At 45.4% G+C, this 22167-nt stretch overlaps 1 protein-coding gene and 1 long non-coding RNA gene across 3 annotated transcripts in view; one reads left to right on the top strand and one right to left on the bottom strand.

The window, feature by feature from the left end:
* The window catches only part of LOC147195648 (uncharacterized), a 35151-nt gene that overhangs the window by 1231 nt on the left and 11753 nt on the right, over positions 1-22167 (top strand). Inside the window, exon 3 of the long non-coding RNA XR_015102634.1 lies at positions 19181-19328. This is a non-coding gene — a long non-coding RNA (uncharacterized LOC147195648). The remainder of the gene's footprint in view (positions 1-19180; positions 19329-22167) is intronic.
* LOC147195650 (uncharacterized) lies at positions 22-20697 on the bottom strand. Of its 2 annotated transcripts, XM_086126797.1 has the most exons (12): positions 20503-20697; positions 14936-14985; positions 14419-14529; positions 13778-13882; positions 13534-13687; positions 13228-13388; positions 10979-13144; positions 8978-9664; positions 8243-8773; positions 7120-7672; positions 4283-5439; positions 22-3157 (listed from the first exon to the last, which is right to left on the bottom strand). In XM_086126797.1, exons 1-12 carry the CDS (start codon positions 20558-20560, stop codon positions 761-763), a joined length of 8130 nt encoding a protein of 2709 aa, XP_085982923.1. In that variant the 5' UTR covers positions 20561-20697; the 3' UTR covers positions 22-760. The 2 variants fall into 2 exon arrangements, 1 of the variants encoding a protein (XP_085982923.1); XR_015102633.1 differs by lacking the exons at positions 22-3157; positions 4283-5439; positions 7120-7672; ... (6 more) ...; positions 14419-14529; positions 14936-14985 and adding an exon at positions 19083-19297 and having other exon boundaries at positions 20503-20682.

The following is a 22167-nucleotide window of genomic DNA, read 5'->3' as shown; positions in this document are numbered from 1 at the left end:
AAGAGATGAACTCTTCAGACATGCTGTGACTAATAATATGTATTTATTCATCTTCATATTGCAAACATTGGAGTTGAAGCATATGGAATAGTCCAGAGGTCAGTAAAAGCTATTTACACTGACAGATTTATTGACGCCAGATTTTATTATTATTCACACTGGCTGAGAATGCGCTGCAGATACACACGCGCGCACACACACACGCATATCACGCATACTGTATATATAAACACACAACTATTATGTATGCATGTAAGTGTGTGTGTGTGTATATATAATGTATTTATATGTATGCATGGGACTGTAGCAAATTAGGTTCAAGCAGAAATATTAATAAAAATATAGTTACAGTAGTACAGTTTTTTTGTCGGAATTGTTACATTTCTTAGCGAGTCTTTCCTTACTGCATCAACAAGAACACCTCAGCGGTTACATTCTCACACACACGCACACGCACACACACACACACGCACATGCGCACACAAATTCTTTTAAATGACAACTATCGTAAACATTCATTTTGCTATAGCCTGATCCTTCAGACCCTTTTGATGTTAGAGCACAAATGCTACAAGTAAACATTTTCTGGACCACATGTAAGCATATTTACGGAAGCCCTGTCATGAGACACCTAGATACATAGCTTATTAACAATTTCATTGAATGTTTGTCCATCTTTCTTTTCATTTTTCATTCGGCAACATGCAGCCAGAGGTTTAATTACGACCTGTCCTCGATTAAACATCGATGAGCTAGCACCTCACTTCTCAGCACCGTCAAAAAATCTCATTTTCTCCGAGTGTACCGATTCCCGGAGACGCTGGATGGACGAAGCCGTCTCGTCGTTGGCGAAGAACTCACTGGGTTCGAACGTTTTGGTGATCTGTTTGGTTATCACGAAGGTTTCTGTGCTTTCGCGCGACGTTTCATGGACGATTCGTTTCTGTGATACCGTCCTCCTGCTGCTCTGAGAACTCTCCACTGTCCACGATGACGACATCTGACCGGCCTCGCCTGTCGACTGAACCGTGGGCATAGGTTTGGCGCGATGTGATTCAGGGCCTGCTTGTACCTTGGATGTAACGACATGTATTTTCTCTGACGCCAATCGAAGAGTCTCCTCAGAGGAAGACAAGACCTCAGATGACAGGATAGTGATCTTCTCAGGTAGGTTTGGCTCGATTGTGATCAGCTCGGACATGGCAGTGGAAGTCAGGATGTTCATCTCTCCGAGATCTGGCGGTAAGTTCTGATTGGAGTATTTGACTGTCACTTTGGTTGGAGAAGATGAGTGCAAACTGACATACTCGCTCGTCGCTGTTGAGCTGATGTCAGCGTAAATGTCTGATGACCTCGCAGAACAAGTCGGGCTCATGTCTTCTTCACGTTCCCCTGTTGGGCTCTTTTTAACCTTCTCGTCATTTTTGATGGGCGTTTTGACATGTTCTGAAGGTGAGGAGAGCCCAAATGTTGGAAACCTAAACCATCCCGTCCGCTCCGGACTTTTGGTAGCTTCTTGGTTGGTCTGTTTGTCCTTCCTTTCTATTTCTTCCTTTGGGGTTTCTGGGTGTCCTTCCACCTTTTCTGTTTTTGGCAGCTCAAATTCAACATCAGGATTTTCAAGGACAACCCCAAATGATGCGGGAGTGGCTTGCGGTGATGTTCCATCTCCACTCAGTTCGGCTTTCATCTCCGGTCGACTGTCTTTATATTCTGTGTCAGGTGACACACTTTGTCCCTCTGGTTTGTGTCGTGAGAATGCCAGTCTTGGCATTTTGAAGGATGGCAATTTGAATTTGCTCGGAGAAACAGGACTCACGTCGACATTGCCTGTCCCTTTGCTCAACCTGACGTCGCCCTCAACTTTCGGTGCTTGTGGGACTGAAACGGTACCTTCCAATTGTTTACCTTCAACATCCGGCAGCTTGATCTCAGCGTCAACATCTGGGACTGGTTTCACTTTAATTCCTGATCCTTGAAGTTCATCTCCTTGAGTTGTCACTTCCACTGACTGTCCTTCAATGTCAATGCTGGTTGTTGAAAGGACCAGATTTACTTCCTCTTCAGATATCTCCAGCTTTATGGCATCACTTTCAGTGTCTTTGTCCACATCAGGCACTTCAACACGAACCTTTGATGGGGAACCTCCAAATGTCGGTAAATTGAATGGTGGTAATTTGAATTTTGTTGGAGAACCTTCAACACGACTTTTTGGACCTTTAATCTTTGTAACTTCGATTGCATCTTCAGCAGATGGTAGTGTTATTTTGGAATCGGGGAGTTTAAGGTCACCATGTGCATTGACATCCAGTTTTGGTTGTTGAAACTCCACTTTAGGTGAAATGATTTGCATTTTCCCTTCGGGAATTGAAACATCAACATCTGGGAGGCCGATATCAACTTCAGATTCTTTGCTGCTTTGCTTAGTGAATGAGAATTTGGGAAACGAGAATCTAGACTTTTTCACTTTGACATCAAGCTCTGTGGCAGGCTCAGGAATTTCAGCCTCAACCTTGACTTCTGGTGATTTTAGACCTGCTCCGTCTACCTTGATGTCTGCGTCCATAACAGGTACTTCAACATTGACCTGAGGTAAGGCAACTCCTAGTTTGGGTAATTTGATTGTTGGCAGTTTGAATTTGGATGGCGATCCTTCAACACTCCCTGGTCGAGCTTCAATTTTTGGATCGTCAATATCTACTTGAACTGATGGCAGTTTAACATCAACATCCGGGAGTTCAACTTCAGTGTCTGGTAGTTTGATCTCTCCCTCTTTCCTTGACAAGCTGAAATCAATGTCGGGTCCTTTCATTTTTGGCACTGAGATGCCAAACTTTGGCATTTTGAATTTGGTCTCCTGGCCTTCGATATTGACATCCACTTCTGGTGGTTGAAACTCGACTTTAGGTGAAGTGATTTGCATTTTCCCTTCTGGAATTGAAACATCAACATCTGGGAGACCGATATCAATTTCAGATTCTTTGCTGCTTTGCTTGGTTAATGAGAATTTGGGAAATGAGAATCTAGATTTTGTCACTTTGACATCAATATCTGTGGCAGGCCCAGGAATTTCAGCCTCAACCTTGACTTCTGGTGATTTTAGACCCGTTCCGTCGACCTTGATGTCTCTGTCCATATCAGGCAGTTCAACATTGACCTGTGGTAAGGCAACACCAAATTTGGGTAACTTGATTGTTGGCAATTTGAACTTGGATGGCGATCCTTCAACACTGCCTGGTCGAGCTTCAATATCTACTTCAACTGATGGTAGTTTAACATCAACATCCGGGAGTTCTACTTCAGTTTCTGGTAGTTTGATCTCTCCCTCTTTCCTTGACAAGCTGAAATCAATGTCGGGTCCTTTCATTTTTGGCATGGAGATGCCAAACTTTGGCATTTTAAATTTGGTCTCCTGGCCTTCGATATTGACATCCACTTCTGGTGGTTGAAACTCGACTTTAGGTGAAGTGATTTGCATTTTCCCTTCTGGAATTGAAACATCAACATCTGGAAGACCGATATCAGCCTCAGACTCTTTGCTGCTTTGCTTGGTTAATGAGAATTTGGGAAATGAGAATCTAGACTTCTTCATTGTGACATCAATATCTGTGGCAGGCTCAGGAATTTCAGCCTCAACCTTGACCTCTGGTGATTTTAGACCCGCTCCGTCCACCTTGATGTCTGTGTCCATATCAGGCACTCCAACACTGGCCTGTGGTAAGGCAACACCTAATTTGGGTAACTTGATTGTTGGCAATTTGAATTTGGATGGCGATCCTTCAACACTCCCTGGTCGAGCTTCAATTTTCGGAGCTTCAATATCTACTTGAACCGATGGTAGGTTAACGTCAGCATCCTGGAGTTCAACTTCAGGTTCTGGTAGTTTGATGTCGCCCTCTTTCTTTGACAAGCTGAAATCAATGTCAGGTCCTTTCATTTTTGGCATGGAGATGCCAAACTTTGGCATTTTGAACTTGCTCTCGGGGCCATCTATATTGACATCCACCTCTGGTGGTTGAAACTCGCCTTTCGGTGAAGTGATTTGCATTTTCCCTTCTGGAATTGAAACATCAACATCTGGGAGACCGATATGAACCTCAGACTCTTTGCTGCTTTGCTTGGTTAGCGAGAATTTGGGAAATGAGAATCTAGACTTCTTCACTGTGACATCAATATCTGTGGCAGGCTCAGGAATGTCAGCCTCAACCTTGACTTCTGGTGATTTTAGACCTGCTCTGTCCACCTTGATGTCTGTGTCCATATCAGGCACTCCAACACTGACCTGTGGTAAGGAAACTCCTAATTTGGGTAATTTGATTGTTGGCAATTTGAATTTGGATGGCGATCCTTCAACACTCCCTGGTCGAGCTTCAATTTTCGGAGCTTCAATATCTACTTGAACTGATGGTAGTTGAACATCAACATCCGGTAGTTCAACTTCATTGTCTGGTAGTTTGATCTCTCCCTCTTTCCTTGACAAGCTGAAATCAATGTCGGGTCCTTTCATTTTTGGCATGGCGATGCCGAACTTTGGCATTTTAAACTTGCTCTCCTGGCCATCTATATTGATATCCACTTCTGGTGGTTGAAACTCGACTTTAGGTGAAGTGATTTGCATTTTCCCTTCTGGAATTGAAACATCAACATCTGGGAGACCGATATCAACTTCAGATTCTTTGCTGCTTTGCTTGGTTAATGAGAATTTAGGAAATGAGAATCTAGACTTCTTCACTTTGACATCAATATCTGTGGCAGGCCCAGGAATTTCAGCCTCAACCTTGACCTCTGGTGATTTTAGACCCGCTCCGTCCACCTTGATGTCTGTGTCCATATCAGGCACTCCAACACTGACCTGTGGTAAGGCAACACCTAATTTGGGTAACTTGATTGTTGGCAATTTGAATTTGGATGGCGATCCTTCAACACTCCCTGGTCGAGCTTCAATTTTCGGAGCTTCAATATCTACTTGAACTGATGGTAGTTTAACATCAAGATCCGGGAGTTCTACTTCAGTTTCTGGTAGTTTGATCTCTCCCTCTTTCCTTGACAAGCTGAAATCAACGTCGGGTCCTTTCATTTTTGGCATGGAGATGCCAAACTTTGGCATTTTAAATTTGCTCTCCTGGCCGTCGATATTGACATCCACTTCTGGTGGTTGAAACTCGACTTTAGGTGAAGTGATTTGCATTTTCCCTTCTGGAATTGAAACGTCAACATCTGGAAGACCGATATCAACCTCAGACTCTTTGCTGCTTTGCTTGGTTAATGAGAATTTGGGAAATGAGAATCTAGACTTCTTCACTGTGACATCAATGTCTGTGGCAGGCTCAGGAATTTCTGCCTCAACCTTGACTTCTGGTGATTTTAGACCCGCTCCGTCCACCTTGATGTCTGTGTCCATATCAGGCACTCCAACACTGACCTGTGGTAAGGCAACACCTAATTTGGGTAACTTGATTGTTGGCAATTTGAATTTGGATGGCGATCCTTCAACACTCCCTGTTCGAGCTTCAATATCTACTTGAACTGATGGTAGTTTAACATCAAGATCCGGGAGTTCTACTTCAGTTTCTGGTAGTTTGATCTCTCCCTCTTTCCTTGACAAGCTGAAATCAATGTCGGGTCCTTTCATTTTTGGCATGGAGATGCCAAACTTTGGCATTTTGAACTTGCTCTCGGGGCCATCTATATTGACATCCACCTCTGGTGGTTGAAACTCGCCTTTAGGTGAAGTGATTTGCATTTTTCCTTCTGGAATTGAAACATCAACATCTGGGAGACCGATATCAACTTCAGATTCTTTGCTGCTTTGCTTGGTTAATGAGAATTTGGGAAATGAGAATCTAGACTTCTTCATTGTGACATCAATATCTGTGGCAGGCCCAGGAATTTCAGTCTCAACCTTGACTTCTGGTGATTTTAGACCTGCTCTGTCCACCTTGATGTCTGTGTCCATATCAGGCACTCCAACACTGACCTGTGGTAAGGCAACACCTAATTTGGGTAACTTGATTGTTGGCAATTTGAATTTGGATGGCGATCCTTCAACACTCCCTGGTCGAGCTTCAATTTTCGGAGCTTCAATATCTACTTGAACTGATGGTAGGTTAACGTCAACTTCTGGGAGTTCAACTTCAGTTTCTGGAAGTTTAATGTCTCCCTCCTTCTTTGACAAGCTGAAATCAATGTCGGGTCCTTTCATTTTTGGCATGGATAGGCCAAACTTTGGCATTTTAAACTTGGTCTCCTGGCCAACTACATTGACATCCACTTCTGGTGGTTGAAACTCGACTTTAGGTGAAGTGATTTGCATTTTCCCTTCTGGAATTGAAACATCAACATCTGGGAGACCGATATCAACCTCAGACTCTTTGCTGCTTTGCTTGGTTAATGAGAATTTGGGAAATGAGAATCTAGACTTCTTCATTGTGACATCAATATCTGTGGCAGGCCCAGGAATTTCAGCCTCAACCTTGACTTCTGGTGATTTTAGACCCGCTCCGTCCACCTTGATGTCTGTGTCCATATCAGGCACTCCAACACTGACCTGTGGTAAGGCAACTCCTAATTTGGGTAATTTGATTGTTGGCAGTTTGAATTTGGATGGCGATCCTTCAACACTCCCTGGTCGAGTTTCAATATCGACTTGAACTGATGGTAGTTTAACATCAACATCCGGCAGTTCAACTTCAGTGTGTGGGAGTTTGATCTCTCCCTCTTTCCTTGACAAGCTGAAATCAATGTCGGGTCCTTTCATTTTTGGCACAGAGATGCCAAACTTTGGCATTTTGAATTTGCCCTCGGGGCCATCTATATTGACATCAACTTCACGTGGTTGAAACTCTACTTGAGGTGAAGTGATTCTCATTTTCCCTTCTGGAATTGAAACATCAACATCTGGTAGTCCGACATCAATTTCAGATTCTTTGCTGCTTTGCTTGGTTAATGAGAATTTGGGAAATGAGAATCTCGACTTCTTCACTGTGACATCAATATCTGTGGCAGGCCCAGGAATTTCAGCCTCAACCTTGACTTCTGGTGATTTTAGACCCGCTCCTTCCACCTTGATGTCTGTGTCCATATCAGGCACTCCAACACTGACCTGTGGTAAGGCAACACCTAATTTGGGTAACTTGATTGTTGGCAATTTGAATTTGGATGGCGATCCTTCAACACTCCCTGGTCGAGCTTCAATTTTCGGAGCTCCAATATCTACTTGAACTGATGGTAGTTTAACATCAACATCCGGGAGTTCTACTTCAGTTTCTGGTAGTTTGATCTCTCCCTCTTTCCTTGACAAGCTGAAATCAATGTCGGGTCCTTTCATTTTTGGCATGGAGATGCCAAACTTTGGCATTTTAAATTTGCTCTCCTGGCCGTCGATATTGACATCCACTTCTGGTGGTTGAAACTCGACTTTAGGTGAAGTGATTTGCATTTTCCCTTCTGGAATTGAAACGTCAACATCTGGAAGACCGATATCAACCTCAGACTCTTTGCTGCTTTGCTTGGTTAATGAGAATTTGGGAAATGAGAATCTCGACTTCTTCACTGTGACATCAATATCTGTGGCAGGCCCAGGAATTTCAGCCTCAACCTTGACTTCTGGTGATTTTAGACCCGCTCCTTCCACCTTGATGTCTGTGTCCATATCAGGCACTCCAACACTGACCTGTGGTAAGGCAACTCCTAGTTTGGGTAATTTGATTGTTGGCAATTTGAATTTGGATGGCGATCCTTCAACACTCCCTGGTCGAGCTTCAATTTTCGGAGCTTCAATATCTACTTGAACTGATGGTACGTTAATGTCAACATCCGGGAATTCAATTTCAGTTTCTGGAAATTTGATCTCTCCCTCTTTCCTTGACAAGCTGAAATCAATGTCGGGTCCTTTCATTTTTGGCACGGAGATGCCAAACTTTGGCATTTTAAACTTGCTCTCGGGGCCATCTATATTGACATCCACTTCTGGTGTTTGAAACTCAACTTTAGGTGACGTGATTTGCACTTTCCCTTCTGGAATGGAAATATCAACATCTTGTAGTCCGACATCAACTTCAGATTCTTTGCTGCTTTGCTTGGTTAATGAGAATTTGGGAAATGAGAATCTCGACTTCTTCACTGTGACATCAATATCTGTGGCAGGCTCAGGAATTTCAGCCTCAACCTTGATCTCTGGTGATTTTAGACCCATTCCATCTACCTTGATGTCTCTGTCCATATCAGGCACTTCAACATTGACCTGTGGTAAGGCAACTCCTAGTTTGGGTAATTTGATTGTTGGCAGTTTGAATTTGGATGGCGATCCATCAACACTTCCTGGTCGAGCTTCAATTTTCGGAGCTTCAATATCTACTTGAACTGATGATAGTTGAACATCCACATCCGGAAGTTCAACTTTCGGTTCAGGTAGTTTGGTGTCTCCCTCTTTCTTCGACAAGCTGAAATCAATGTCGGGTCCTTTCATTTTTGGCACGGAGATGCCAAACTTTGGCATTTTGAATTTGCTCTCGGGGCCATCTATATTGACATCAACTTCTCGTGGTTGAAACTCTACTTGAGGTGAAGTGATTCGCATTTTCCCTTCTGGAATTGAAACATCAACATCTGGTAGTCCGACATCAATTTCAGATTCTTTGCTGCTTTGCTTGGTTAATGAGAATTTGGGAAATGAGAATCTAGACTTCTTCACTGTGACATCAATATCTGTGGCAGGCTCAGGAATTTCAGCCTCAACCTTGACTTCTGGTGATTTTAGACCCGCTCCGTCTACCTTGATATCTGTGTCCATATCAGGCACTCCAACACTGACCTGTGGTAAGGCAACACCTAATTTGGGGAATTTGATTGTTGGCAGTTTGAATTTGGATGGTGATCCTTCAACACTCCCTGGTTGAGCTTCAATTTTCGGAGCTTCAGGCTCAGGAATTTCAGCGTCAACCTTTACTTCTGGTGATTTTAGACCCGCTCTGTCTACCTTGACATGTTTGCCCATTTCCAAATCGACCTGTGGTAAAGCCATCCCGAATTTCGGTAATTTCAATGTTGGGAATTTAAATTTAGAGGGAGATTCCTCCAGACTGCTTGCTTGAGCTTCACTCTTGGGACCTTTCACTTTGACATCAATATCTGCGGCAAGTTCTGGAATTTTGGCTTCAACTTTTAATCCTGGTGACTTGACATTCACTTGATCCACCTTGACATCTTTGTCCATTTCCAAATCAACCTGTGGTAAAGCCATCCCGAATTTCGGTAATTTCAATGTTGGGAATTTGAATTGAGAGGGAGATTCCTTAAGACTGCTTGCTTGAGCTTCACTCTTGGGACCTTTCACTTTGACATCAGTATCTGTGGCAAGTTCTGGAATTTTGGCTTCAACTTTTAATCCTGGTGACTTGACATTCACTTGATCCACCTTGACATCTTTGTCCATTTCCAAATCAACCTGTGGTAAAGCCATCCCGAATTTCGGTAATTTCAATGTTGGGAATTTGAATTGAGAGGGAGATTCCTCAAGACTGCTTGCTTGAGCTTCACTCTTGGGACCTTTCACTTTGACATCAATAGCTGCGGGAAGTTCTGGAATTTTGGCTTCAACTTTTAATCCTGGTGACTTGACATTCACTTGATCCACCTTGACATCTTTGTCCATTTCCAAATCAACCTGTGATAAAGCCATCCCGAATTTCGGTAATTTCAATGTTGGGAATTTGAATTGAGAGGGAGATTCCTCAAGACTGCTTGCTTGAGCTTCACTCTTGGGACCTTTCACTTTGACATCAATATCTGCGGCAAGTTCTGGAATTTTGGCTTCAACTTTTAATCCTGGTGACTTGACATTTACTTGATCCACCTTGACATCTTTGTCCATTTCCAAATCAACCTGTGGTAAAGCCATCCCGAATTTCGGTAATTTCAATGTTGGGAATTTGAATTGAGAGGGAGATTCCTCAAGACTGCTTGCTTGAGCTTCACTCTTGGGACCTTTCACTTTGACATCAATATCTGCGGCAAGTTCTGGAATTTTGGCTTCAATTTTTAATCCTGGTGACTTGACATTCACTTGATCCACCTTGACATCTTTGTCCATTTCCAAATCAACCTGTGGTAAAGCCATCCCGAATTTCGGTAATTTCAATGTTGGGAATTTGAATTGAGAGGGAGATTCCTTAAGACTGCTTGCTTGAGCTTCACTCTTGGGACCTTTCACTTTGACATCAGTATCTGTGGCAAGTTCTGGAGTTTTGGCTTCAACTTTTAATCCTGGTGACTTGACATTCACTTGATCCACCTTGACATCTTTGTCCATTTCCAAATCAACCCGTGGTAAAGCCATCCCGAATTTCGGTAATTTCAATGTTGGGAATTTGAATTGAGAGGGAGATTCCTCAAGACTGCTTGCTTGAGCTTCACTCTTGGGACCTTTCACTTTGACATCAATATCTGCGGCAAGTTCTGGAATTTTGGCTTCAACTTTTAATCCTGGTGACTTGACATTCACTTGATCCACCTTGACATCTTTGTCCATTTCCAAATCAACCCGTGGTAAAGCCACCCCGAATTTAGGTAATTTCAATGTTGGGAATTTGAATTGAGGGGGATATTGCTCCAGACTGCTTGCTTGAGCTTCACTCTTGGGACCTTTCACTTTGACATCGATAGCTGTGGCAAATTCTGGAATTTTGGCTTCAACTTTTAATCCTGGTGACTTGACATTTACTTGATCCACCTTGACATCTTTGTCCATTTCCAAATCAACCTGTGGTAAAGCCATCCCGAATTTCGGTAATTTCAATGTTGGGAATTTGAATTGAGAGGGAGATTCCTCAAGACTGCTTGCTTGAGCTTCACTCTTGGGACCTTTCACTTTGACATCAATATCTGCGGCAAGTTCTGGAATTTTGGCTTCAATTTTTAATCCTGGTGACTTGACATTTACTTGATCCACCTTGACATCTTTGTCCATTTCCAAATCAACCTGTGGTAAAGCCATCCCGAATTTCGGTAATTTCAATGTTGGGAATTTGAATTGAGAGGGAGATTCCTCAAGACTGCTTGCTTGAGCTTCACTCTTGGGACCTTTCACTTTTACATCAGTATCTGTGGCAAGTTCTGTAATTTTGGCTTCAATTTTTAATTCTGGTGACTCCGATGTTTTTGCAAGTTTGACTTCAGCTTTCGCCTCACTTGTGTAAATTTTGGGAGTGTCAGGTATTTGGACGGCAACTTTAGCCTCTGGCATTGTCACCCCCGAGCCTTTTTTTGACCAGCCTGAGTCTGTTTTGCGTCCTTTTACCTTTGGAATGGAGAAACTGAGATGTGGCATTTTAAACTTGCCACCTTTTCCACCCTGCTCAGCATCTGTCTTCATGTCCATTACAGATCCTTCAATGTCCACGCTCGGTGCAGAAATGTTAACTGCAAGGTCCTTTCTGGGAATATCAACCTTGGCCTCTGGCGTTTTATCTTTATGCGATGAGGCCTGTGCTTTTCCAGGACCTAAATCCACAACCCAGGCTTCTTTGAGTTGTGCCTCAGATTCAAGCTCTGGCTTTTTCACATCCAACTCATTTTTGAAAAGGTTTCCATTTACTTGTGGTCCAGTGATTTCCGGTGTCGTGAAATCAACTTCCCTCTCGACGGGGGATTCCTCCGAATCAATGTATTTAAGTTCACCAGTACTTCTCACGGCAGATCTTTCAGCTTCGTACTTTTTGGCATCGGATGTGATGCCGCCTTCACCTAATTCCTCTTGTAGGAATATCGTTCTTTCTCCTTTCCCCGTGTAATCCTTTGGCCCAGAAATGTTTGTCTTTGCGAAATACATTCCAACGTCGGGCATTCTAAAGTCTGCCTTTGAAAACCCGATGCTTGGCAAACCTATCTTGGTCGTCTTTGATATCTTGTCAGATTCTTTTGAGTTGAGTGCAGGTTCACATGCTTGTGTTGTCTCTGTAGTAATTTGGTCCATCTGGGTGACAGTTAAAACTTCTTCTGAAGTCGAGTCACTCGGTTTGATCTTCGGGAGCTTGAACGAAGTCTTGGATAATTCTGGAGTGGAAGTGTCCTCTGCCTTACTGATGGGTGCCTCCTGTTTCATTCTGCCATCAGCGACTTTTGTGGGCGTTTTTACTGATATTCTTTGAGCATTGGCATCGATCACTGTGATTTCTTCAGGAATAAGTACTCCACACATATCCACCTTCGGTAATTTATATCCAGGCAATTTCGAAACGGCCTCTTTCACGCTGTCCACATCAATTGAGAGTTGCACTGTTTCTGGTAGTTCATCGTGGAGTCCTTTGACTTTTGTCCTTCTCCCCGTATCCTCCATACCAGGGATTTCAATGTCTTCTCGCTTGGGGAGTAGGGTTCTTATTTTAGTTTTGCCTTTGCCTTTGAGTGGGGATGTTTGTTCAGTTTGAGACGTATGCTCGGGCTGATCCCCCTTGACAGCTGTTTCTAAACTTGCACCCAGGGTTTTTAGCCTTTTGGGTGATTTTGCATTTGCCTCTTTCTTGTTTGATTTGTCCTTCCCTGTCATTTTCATTTTCAATTCCGACCTTTCTTTCTTCTTTTTCTTACCATCGGGCGACAGTGGTCCGGTGGGGCTATCTTGACCCGCCAGAGCCACCGTGAGATCGGTGGTTTTCAAAGCACTGTCGATAGCAATGAGTTCCACCTTGTGTTGAATGGCGAGAGGTTTTGTCACTCTTGCGTCAGAACCTTCCACCAGAGCCATCTGCTCTATCCTGTGCACTCCAGGCCGTCTTTCCATGGGGCTTTGAAGGCCTTCGGGTGAGATCAGTTCTGCAGCTTCTTGTGCGCATGCTGTCGGCTCATCAGTGTCCTGATCTTCAGATGAGCTAATGCGGCCTCTCTTTGTCAGAGATGGAAGCTTCATCTTATGCCGTTTCTTGCCTTTAAGGGCATCTTGCGTCTTTATTGGTGACTCTGTGTCGCTCGTGGGAGGACTCAGCTCCAACTTCCTCTGCTCATCAGCCTCTGAGGAACTATGAGACCTTGCAAAACGGGACTTCTTTCCTCTCCCTAGGGAGGGAAACTTGGGCCAAGAAATGCGTGCATCACCTCGTCTCTTGGATTTCCCATGTTCTCGCATCTCTGGAGTGAAGGTTTCATCCTCCTAGTGGGGAACGGGATTGTTAGTTTTGACTCAGAAAGAGACGAGAACATAAAAATTCGGAAGATGTGACTTAAAAGAGTTACAGGGATGATGTCAGACTCAGCGAGGGGTTCCGTCTCCGTGATGTCGGGCTTGCGTTTTAGGCAGAGCTTCACTTTGTAAGCCTGAGCATGCTCCAGAATCTGAATGGCGTCCTGATATGACACATTGTCAAAATACACTGTGGCGCTCAGAAGCTGATCGCCTGCATTAAAAGAAGGATTACAACTTGTTAGAAGAATACCGGTACGATGATAACTGAGCAAATACACTCCTAGGTTTAGACCTCTAGTTGCCATCGTCTTGGGAAAAGAGTGTAGTGATTTCATTTGGCAAACAGGAAGCAATACCTTCTTTCAGCTGTAGACTTTTGGAGGCAGGTGACTCTGGTACAACTTCTTTGATGAAGATGCCCTCTTTGCCTCCTCCACCATAGACAAGACCTTCTGCGCCGCCATCTTTGGCTGTTTTCACTATCATCCCTGACTCTGGGCTATAAGCTTCCTGCGGAAGCAGCACCACATGGGCGATAGCTCTTTAGGAACAACTGGAGCGTCTCTAGGAATCCAGAGAAATTGACTGGAGATTACTCACCTTCAGTTTGCTCATTTTTGGAGTAGAACGGCGGTCAAAGCCACAACCAAAGGCAGACTTTTTACCCTTCTTTCGACTCCCTCTCTTGTGGTGTGGGTCATCCTCCTGCAACAAAACCAGCAAGGCCGTCAGCAAACACATTCACTTCCGAGCTTTGTCCCCTTCGTTGAATTATACATGCAAATTGAGAACGTTGTGCCAGACGAGGGCCTGGGAGTACAAAGAAAACAGGTGAGCCGTGACTGGTTGTTACCTGAGTCCTGAGCAACTGCAATGTCATTTTCAGACGACAGAAATCTGGCAAAATGGCCGCCCCTAGAGACGGCTAAAAACGGGTGGATTTTGATGCTCACCTCATATTCCACACACACGATATGAATGCCGTGTTTAGAATGCTGCGTTTGGATGAGTGAAGGTGCACAGAACATAGGTATTATTGTGAGGAAAATTCAGCGGCCGACAAAGAAATGAAGTAGCATGTTTGGGCCCTTATTATAGCGTGGTCTCTGTGCTATCGCGTTCACCAGAAGAAGTACAGTTGACTCAAACGAGTTCCTGAGCTGGAGAGAATGCTCCAGTCAATAATTTATCCAAGCATTTGTTGGCTACTTTCCAGTCATGTGTGCTGTGCTGCCCGTTACCTCCTTGTCGCTGTCGCTATATTTCTCCGTCTCCGGGTGATCTTCCACGGGCGACGAACCCTGCGGGCGTGGTCTCTCGCCTTCGGTGAACTGAGATGGCTCGTCACATGCCTGTAGACGACGCAGGAGTTACGCCGTGCATTATTTGTAGAAAACGTTTTTTTTTCTTTAAACTCTGTCTTTTTATTTATTTATTTGCTGATTTTGCTGTTTCCATCAGTTTCGCGTTGGCAGAACATAGCCAATGGTGTGAGAACGACACGTTGCTGAACCAAGAACAGCTGTGATACTTCTTCAGTTGTGGGAAGTAACAAAATACAAAGACTTTCTTTCTGTACTTTAGTAGATTTTGCAGGTAGATGTACTTAGCTTCAGTATTTATTTGTCTGGCGACTTGTGCGTGTGTGTGTGTGTGTGTGTGTGTGTTTTGGATTATTCTTTGATATCCTTTACAAATCCAAGATCCAACCATTGTTTCCTGATCATCTATTCTGCTCAAGGGTATGTTTCAACTCACTGAGCGGTCCTCCGAGCTGAGGTCTGGCGCTCTCAGCCTGCGTTCAGCTCCTACAAACACAAAACACCAAAACATAACACACTACTTCAACATTTGTCTTCATTGTTGTCTCATCTGAGCCTGACGTCTGCTGTGTTGACTTTGAGCCCCCCCTCCGCCCCCCGCCCCCCACCCACGCTTCCGGGGCTCATCTCCTCCAGGTTCTCTTAAGTGATCCTCTTCATTGATCCAGACATCCCCCACCTCCTCCCCAAAATAATAATAATACACTTAATGGGAACAGTATTTGTCCTGCTTTCATTCATAATAAATTCAGATGATTGCCATGAAACCACATATATAAAACTGCGTTCAGCTAATATGCATTTGTGTTCAGCGTCTTGATCAAGTGAACTGTACTACATGTTGCTTCCAAACGCACATAGCAAGACCTCCATGACTGTGCTAACGTTTGTCATGTGAGCCCCGACTGCTTCTTTAAGTGCATTAGTGTTAAGCGATGACGGTATGTTCGCTTTTTGGGGGGGTGGGGGTCAAAAAGAAGCATCAAATCACATTCCACTGGATAATAAGAAGGAACTAACATCAACAAAAACACAAGTCTACATTCATCGGATCAAATGGAACATTGGCAACATTCACAATCTAATCTCTACATCGAATAAAAAATAAAATAAAATAAAAATCCCAATAACCGAGATATTTTCTCATGCAGTTCACCTACCTGCTGATGTTGTTTGCCCCCAAGTCCTGGAAATGACTTGAGGTGCTTTTAAACACAACAAGTCACTCAAATGATTTATTCAGCCTGGCGTAGACCAAGAGGGCGGGACTACAAAAGCTCACCTTACGTGTGGGCAATTGTCACTCTGTCACATGTTGGTTGGCCAATAAAACTAAATGTAGCTCGTGTGCAATATGTTATACGTCGTCAATTTCAGATTGTTAGCCGGCATGAGGAGTCAAAACGACAAACATTAACACCGCCTGGAAAGATGGGAAAATAAAAACAATTGTAACTTAAATCATGATTCATTTCAAAATCTACTGCACCTACAAGTTCAAAAATCCTGTACCCAAACGCATTTTTCAAGATAAGCAGTTGTTCACGCAAATGTGTGTAACTCAAAAGTGTAATGTACCACTTAACAAATGAACAACTACCAACGGAGCAGAAAGCTGAGACGGGGTAGAAATTGATGAGCCCACAACTCACTTCTCACACCTCACACCAGACAGTGGGGAAGATATCGACGAGTTAACTGCGCAACATTACGTTTTGTGTAAGCAAAATCCTTTCATCTGAGATTTCATCGAAGGTGTTAATTCCCCCTTGTGTCTTTCAGTCTTGTGTTTGGGACCGTGAGGGTGTTGAGGGTAAAACTTCACACACAAACTCCGGTTTCCGGCTATGCCTTTCACACAGCCTTCTGCCTCTGTCACGGATATATACAACACCGTGCGTCTGAAGGTGTCACCTTTTCAATTCATCTACAACCCCCCATTCCTTTTTTTTTTTTTTTTTTTGGGACCTTTCACATTGTCGGCTTTGGTGGGTGAAAGGACCCGCAGCAGCGAGGTGTGAAAGGCAAACCTCAGCTGTGGTGTCACGATTGTGGTACGCCCATGTTAGTAGCGGTGAATTGAACGCGTCTCTCCCGGCTTCATCCTGCAAGGACTGATGCTCCAGGATGTTGTCTCGAAGTGGATTAGAGGAAATGAGGGGAGCGGCGAGAGGGCGTCCGGCGGTGTCGGTCGGGGCTACAATCATCGTGGCTCGTGTCAAGTACACGGTGCTGATGAAGTGCTATTTCTTTTCATCGCTGTGTGTGAGGTGGGCTTTGAGGTGACGCGGCTCATGTCCAGGGAACCGGCAGCGCACGTGAGAGGAAGGAACTCCTTTCTCAAATATTTGTCGGGAGCTCACTGTACAGACCTTCAAGGCGAGAGAGACGATGCCTTTTTCACACCGATGAACAAATTCTCGCTCTCACAATAGAACACTTTGGCAAAAGAGAAGGTTTTAAGGAATTAAGGTGCACTTTTTACCCCCCTGGGTTTATCCGACTCTAGTGAGAAGGCGGCGTGCGGAAAATGGATGGGCGTGATGTTTTGAGGGGTCAGGGTGGGGGGGGGGGGGGAGTCCTGCCCCATGCAGATGAGTCTCGGATCACCCCGTGCACTGCTGGGCCGATCGTGAGCACAGCTTTCGGTCCCGTGCAGCCAGGGCACCAAGCGGATACTCTGAGTCTATTTTCCCTGGTGGAGGCAGCACTTCATCAGTAAAGCTGTCCAATTACTTGCTCAATTCAATTCTGCTCTGCAGCTCCTTTTGGCTTTGGCATGGTGCTGCTTCCATGGCTGCACTTGCTGATTATTATGTAGATTGGCAATTCTGATGTTGAAATTGGTTAAAAAGAAAAATCAATAATAAGAATAAATAACACCTGTTCAGAAATATGAAACGAATAAAAACATTTCCTCGGTTTGAAACTAGCGGGGTGATCAGACTTGAGCTAATATGTCCCCTTTGGCTTGACAGTTTTCGACATAGTGCGGCAGTCGCAGGGATGCTGCAGATGCCGCAGGTTGACACTGCAGCTCTCGATATGGGCGTGGCTCCGCTCCCCCCCCAAGCACTTTGCCCTATCTTACTTGTTTCTTTTACGAGCGCGACACCCGGACATTCACGTTTGACGCCAATCATAATGTCTTGCGAAAACAAAACCGAAGGCGGTTAGCAGATTGTTTCCTCTCCCATTATCTTGCGTAACTCCAGCAAAAGTCATCAAAAGGCACACAGCCGCTTGCTTGTGCTTGGCACACAAGCCGCGTTCATCGCGACCCAGCCTATTCTAATAGGATTTCAACCAATTAAACGCAATTAGATTCAAACCTCGTGCTCCCAATGTTATGGTATTGCCATCCGCTGGAACAAGAAATTCAAGCTAATTGGTCAACATCATCTTCAAATTTCATATCTTGGAGACACCTGGCTGACTTCCCAGCGCAAATCGCTTCTTTGCCCCCTTCGGATCTTGAGTGCATTTCATCCGAAAAAAAAACCCATACTGGATATCTTCTCACAGATATTACAGAAACGTGACACTTGGGCTTCGCATGGCTTGATACGGAATCACGTCGACCCGAGCTTTGATTTGAATTTTTTTGGCTGACTACTTGAGCACTGCTTTTTGGGGAAAGAACAACACGATCCAATCAACCCGTGACGCGATGAGATAAAAAAAAAACAAAAAAACATTGATCAGACAAACATGATACTCGGGCTTCAGCTCACTTGAAACGGAAAGCGTATCGACTTGAGCTTTGTTCTGAACCTCCGAAGACAAACCACCCTGTATTTCACTCCTATGCTGCGACTGACTTTAGACATAAGGCGGCGCAGACTCTGAACTGGCCGTCAATCAGTCACGGGGCGTCTGTAGCCCAGCGACCACCGTTTACACCTTTTGAGAGTCTTCAAGTGAAGCTAATCTGAATGTTTTGGAAACGCGGAGGACATGGGGCAAACCTACGTAGCCACGGGCGCGGTATGCTAACGAGATTCAAACCCTCACCGTGAAAACTGTGAGGCAGATCTGCAAAGCACTCGCCCGTCATCGTGCTGCCTCTCATTTGACCAATCCAAGCAGAAACAAAGAGGGCGTCAATGAAATGCTTTTGACCAAAGTGGGCCTTCCTACAGTGCTCTGGAATCTCCGAAGCTTATGCGTAACACAGATTTTGGCTCAAAACACAAAGCAAACAAAAACCCCCGGAAAAAAATAACAAATTGACCCGGTGACAGCTTGGAACTCGTAAAACTCGCAGGTCAAGGTCCCACTGCCCAGCTGTTGCGACCTTCGGCTTGTTCCGTCACGTGTTGCTAGAGCGAGTCGTTGGCATGATTTGTTTGCCGCAGTCTTGACTCTCGATGCCACCCGCTCTTCTTCTATCTGAGCCGGGAGGCAAACCCTCGCCGTGCCCATGAAAACGGCAGCAACATTGTATCATGCTTCTTTTAGCATAAAGCCTGCAAGAATCCCCCCCTCCACCCCCACCCCATTCGACCAGACTGCATCATCTTTGGAACAGCCTCGAGGCAACCACAACATGTCAGTAGCTGGGAAGGAAACAGCCAAGAATGCCCATTTCAGCCCATTGGGCATTTGTTTACTAAAATGCTACAAGGTTACAGGTAGCGGCTTTAAACGCATCTTTTTTATTTTTTTTGGTCTGCTACAGCTGCAGTGTTGAGTGTCCTGAGGCTGCCACAGGAAGCGTGTCTGTGCAGCAGCAGCAGCAGCAGCAGCAGCAGCAGGAGGAGGATGGCGAGCTTGCCCAGAAGGGATGATGACATCTCTGCAGACGACACACCCAGCGCTCACTGCAGGTCGGCATTAGCACCTCGCGCACACTCGCACGTCGCGCACGTCGCACAGGCCGCTGCTGAGTCAGCATGTTGTTCAAACCAAGCACGCATCCGTTTTTCCACACCGCCCACCCGAGAGGTGTCACACTCATTTTTTGCTGCACACTGGAAAAGCCCTATAATTGTAGAATCGGCTGCTTTTATGACCTATACGCAGTTGCCCCGTATTATTTTGTTTCGTCAGACGTTATGGAAAATAGAGGCACGCAAATGTTTTCGTGCATAACTACTGCCCAAGTTACTTTAAAAAGGAGTCTGGTGAAATAACATAACCATTCACGGGCAGGTTTTATGCCAAAATGAAAAGAGCCAAGCCGTTGATCAAGAAACATGAAGTAGGCGTGTTTGCTTTAGCGGACCGCAAAAGAGGATACGGTGGGTGGGCGGGGTCTTGATGCGGAGCCTGAAGTTCAACACCCTATCCGGGCCCGAGGGCGGCTGGCGGATGACTTTGAGCTGCCTCGAACTGGTCGCCAGCCAATCGCTGAACTCGTACCGACAAACAGCGGACCGGTCGCCAGTCCATCGCAGGGCACGAAGGAAACAAATAAGCGCTCGCGCTCACGTGACACCTCCAAACGATTTGGCCACATTGTCGTTCGGATCGGAAATGGTGCAACTGTCTAACTGCCCCTCCATTCTGTGGTTATAATCGATATTTTTAGAACAACTTTTTCAGCTTCAAATCACCAGTCGTTTAAAATAGTGACATTCAATAATAAATACGATTCAATTCACCTTGAAGGGATACGGTGAGGTGGAAATTGCTTGTACAATGGGAGGAATGAATGTCATTTTTCTGCTAAAATGAAAACAAACAAATCCACTGAACACCAAAAGTAAGGTAAACGCACTTGGCTTTGCTTTTAGTGTGCCGCACAAGAAAATAAATGAATAAATAAATAATCAACGGTGCGGGAAGCCAGATCTCGCCCTCGGGCCTTGAGATTGACATGTGATTTAGAGTCTCTAATCGCCTTCTGTTCTATTTGGGGAGGAAGCCCAAGTAGCCACTCAGGCGAGATTCAAACCCTGAACCTCGGGTCTGTGAGGCACGTATGCGAAACGCTCATGCACCGCGCTGGCCGCAGCCCAAACGAGATTACGCATCGGATTAAAAGGGACAGAAGTTCACCTGTGCCGGCGGGCGCGCCGTGCCAGTTAGGGAAGGCGAGATGGAAACAGTCGCACATGATGGCGGCGTCCGCAGAGAAGACGAGGTCCTAAGACGTCAAAGGCGGTGCCGGGAAGCTTTTCCTCCCCCCCTGGGCTGGTTCGGTTCCGACGAGGGGCGATTGAGAGCGCTCGCTGCCGTCTGAAGACTGCCTTACCCCGTCAACATCACAGACCTCCACAGCGCCGCTCAATAACTTGCTTATGGGAGGAGCTGACCACCCCCACCCCCCCCCCCCCACCCGCCCGCCCCTCATCATCATCTTCCGCCATCACCATCGCCCCCTCCCAGCACAGACCCGTCATCCGTCTTTTTGCTTCTTAACCCTCCTCTCCCTCCCTCCTCCTTGCTCATTGATCGCTCTCATCGGACAAGGACGTTCCGCGTCTGGCTCCAGCGCTGATGGAGCGTCTGTGTGCATCAATGTGTGTGTGTGTGTGTGTATGTGTGTATTAATTTGCATGTGCAATTAATGTGGATCTGTGTGCGTACGTGTGTTCTTACTTTCCTTCTGATAGCGTTTATGCCAGCAAAGAAGGCCTCGCTGGTCCCGATCAGTGAATGGTTTCTAGTTTGGTCACCGCGCTCGGCAGGTTTACACGGAAGACCGACTGAGGATCTCTTGTCAGCTGTTTACATGTGACGTGTTCGATCGCGATCTGCCATTTTTGCACGTGCAGACGCATGAATAAGAGCAGATGTTTAACAGCCGTGTGACCCGGGCAGATCGAAGTAAACAGCACATGATTTATCAGATGCATTTGGGTCATCTATTTAGCGCAGCAGTGGCGATCGTTTGAATACTTTGAAGGAAAGCCTCAAACTGATAAAACAAGTACTCGCGTTTACTACGCGTTTACTCCCTTGGTAAACGCCGCCGCCGCGACGCGTTGACATCAAGACAAAGCCTTGATGCAGCCTGCTTCTATTCCAAGTGAACTCTTTAAGTGACGTTTGTTCTCATGTCATGAGCAGCCAGCTGGGCACAAAAGGGGAAGATAAAGGTCAAACGTGTTTTGTCTGTAAGACGTGTCGGCTGTTCTCAAAATGCTCATTAGCCCCTCGGGGTCCGGGTACCTCATGCTGACCAGACGTTTCGCCAAGAGATCATCCCCGTCCCCGGTGGGCGCTCGTTAGTGCCGAGCGATGCCCACGTGAACCTGATGGGGATGCATTAGCCTCATGGATCGATAGTGGGGGCAATGCAAGGAAAAGTGCTACACTGTGACGGGCAGTCCAGGTGTCAGGTAGCTTCGGTTTGGGCGGGGTCGTCGTTTTGCTTTCTGTTTCCCCCTGCATTTTAAATCAGAGTCTTGTCGTATTCCCAAATGGCACTTTCGGAGAGTCGAGTTTCAGGAAACAATGACACCATCGCCAATCGGGGTCGGGATATTTTTAGTCGCAGATCCTCGACTCCTCGGCGTATGATTGTACTCCAAAGTTGTCATTCGATTCACAATCAAGATGATCACATGAGATCATCCACTCCCCACACCCCCACCCCCCGTCCACCTGCAGCCCAAGTGACGCAGCATTTATTTATGGTTCACCTTCAAAGCAACATTCGCAAAACCTCTTCGTTTGATGATCGCAGAGGAAAGGAAGAAATATCAGTGACAAGCACAA

This window comes from Hippocampus guttulatus, chromosome 13 (genome assembly GCF_054856545.1).
Source record: "Hippocampus guttulatus isolate MCC_2025c chromosome 13, RoL_Hgut_1.0, whole genome shotgun sequence".
In the NCBI taxonomy this organism is placed as follows: Eukaryota; Metazoa; Chordata; class Actinopteri; order Syngnathiformes; family Syngnathidae; genus Hippocampus; species Hippocampus guttulatus.
The sequence above is the reverse complement of the archived record's forward strand: the minus strand, read 5'-3'. Positions and strand labels throughout refer to the sequence as shown.

What these genes read in the sequence shown, in the direction of transcription:
- LOC147195650 (XM_086126797.1), bottom strand. Translation starts at nt 20,560, where the DNA reads ATGTGCGACTGTTTCCATCTCGCCTTCCCTAACTGGCACGGCGCGCCC. An exon ending in CTGAGTCTGACATCATCCCT is followed by an intron (nt 13,145 to 13,227) that starts GTAACTCTTTTA and finishes GTTCCCCACTAG; the next exon opens with GAGGATGAAACCTTCACTCC. An exon ending in AATCAAGTTACCCAAATTAG is followed by an intron (nt 5,440 to 7,119) that starts GTGTTGCCTTAC and finishes TACCCAAATTAG; the next exon opens with GTGTTGCCTTACCACAGGTC.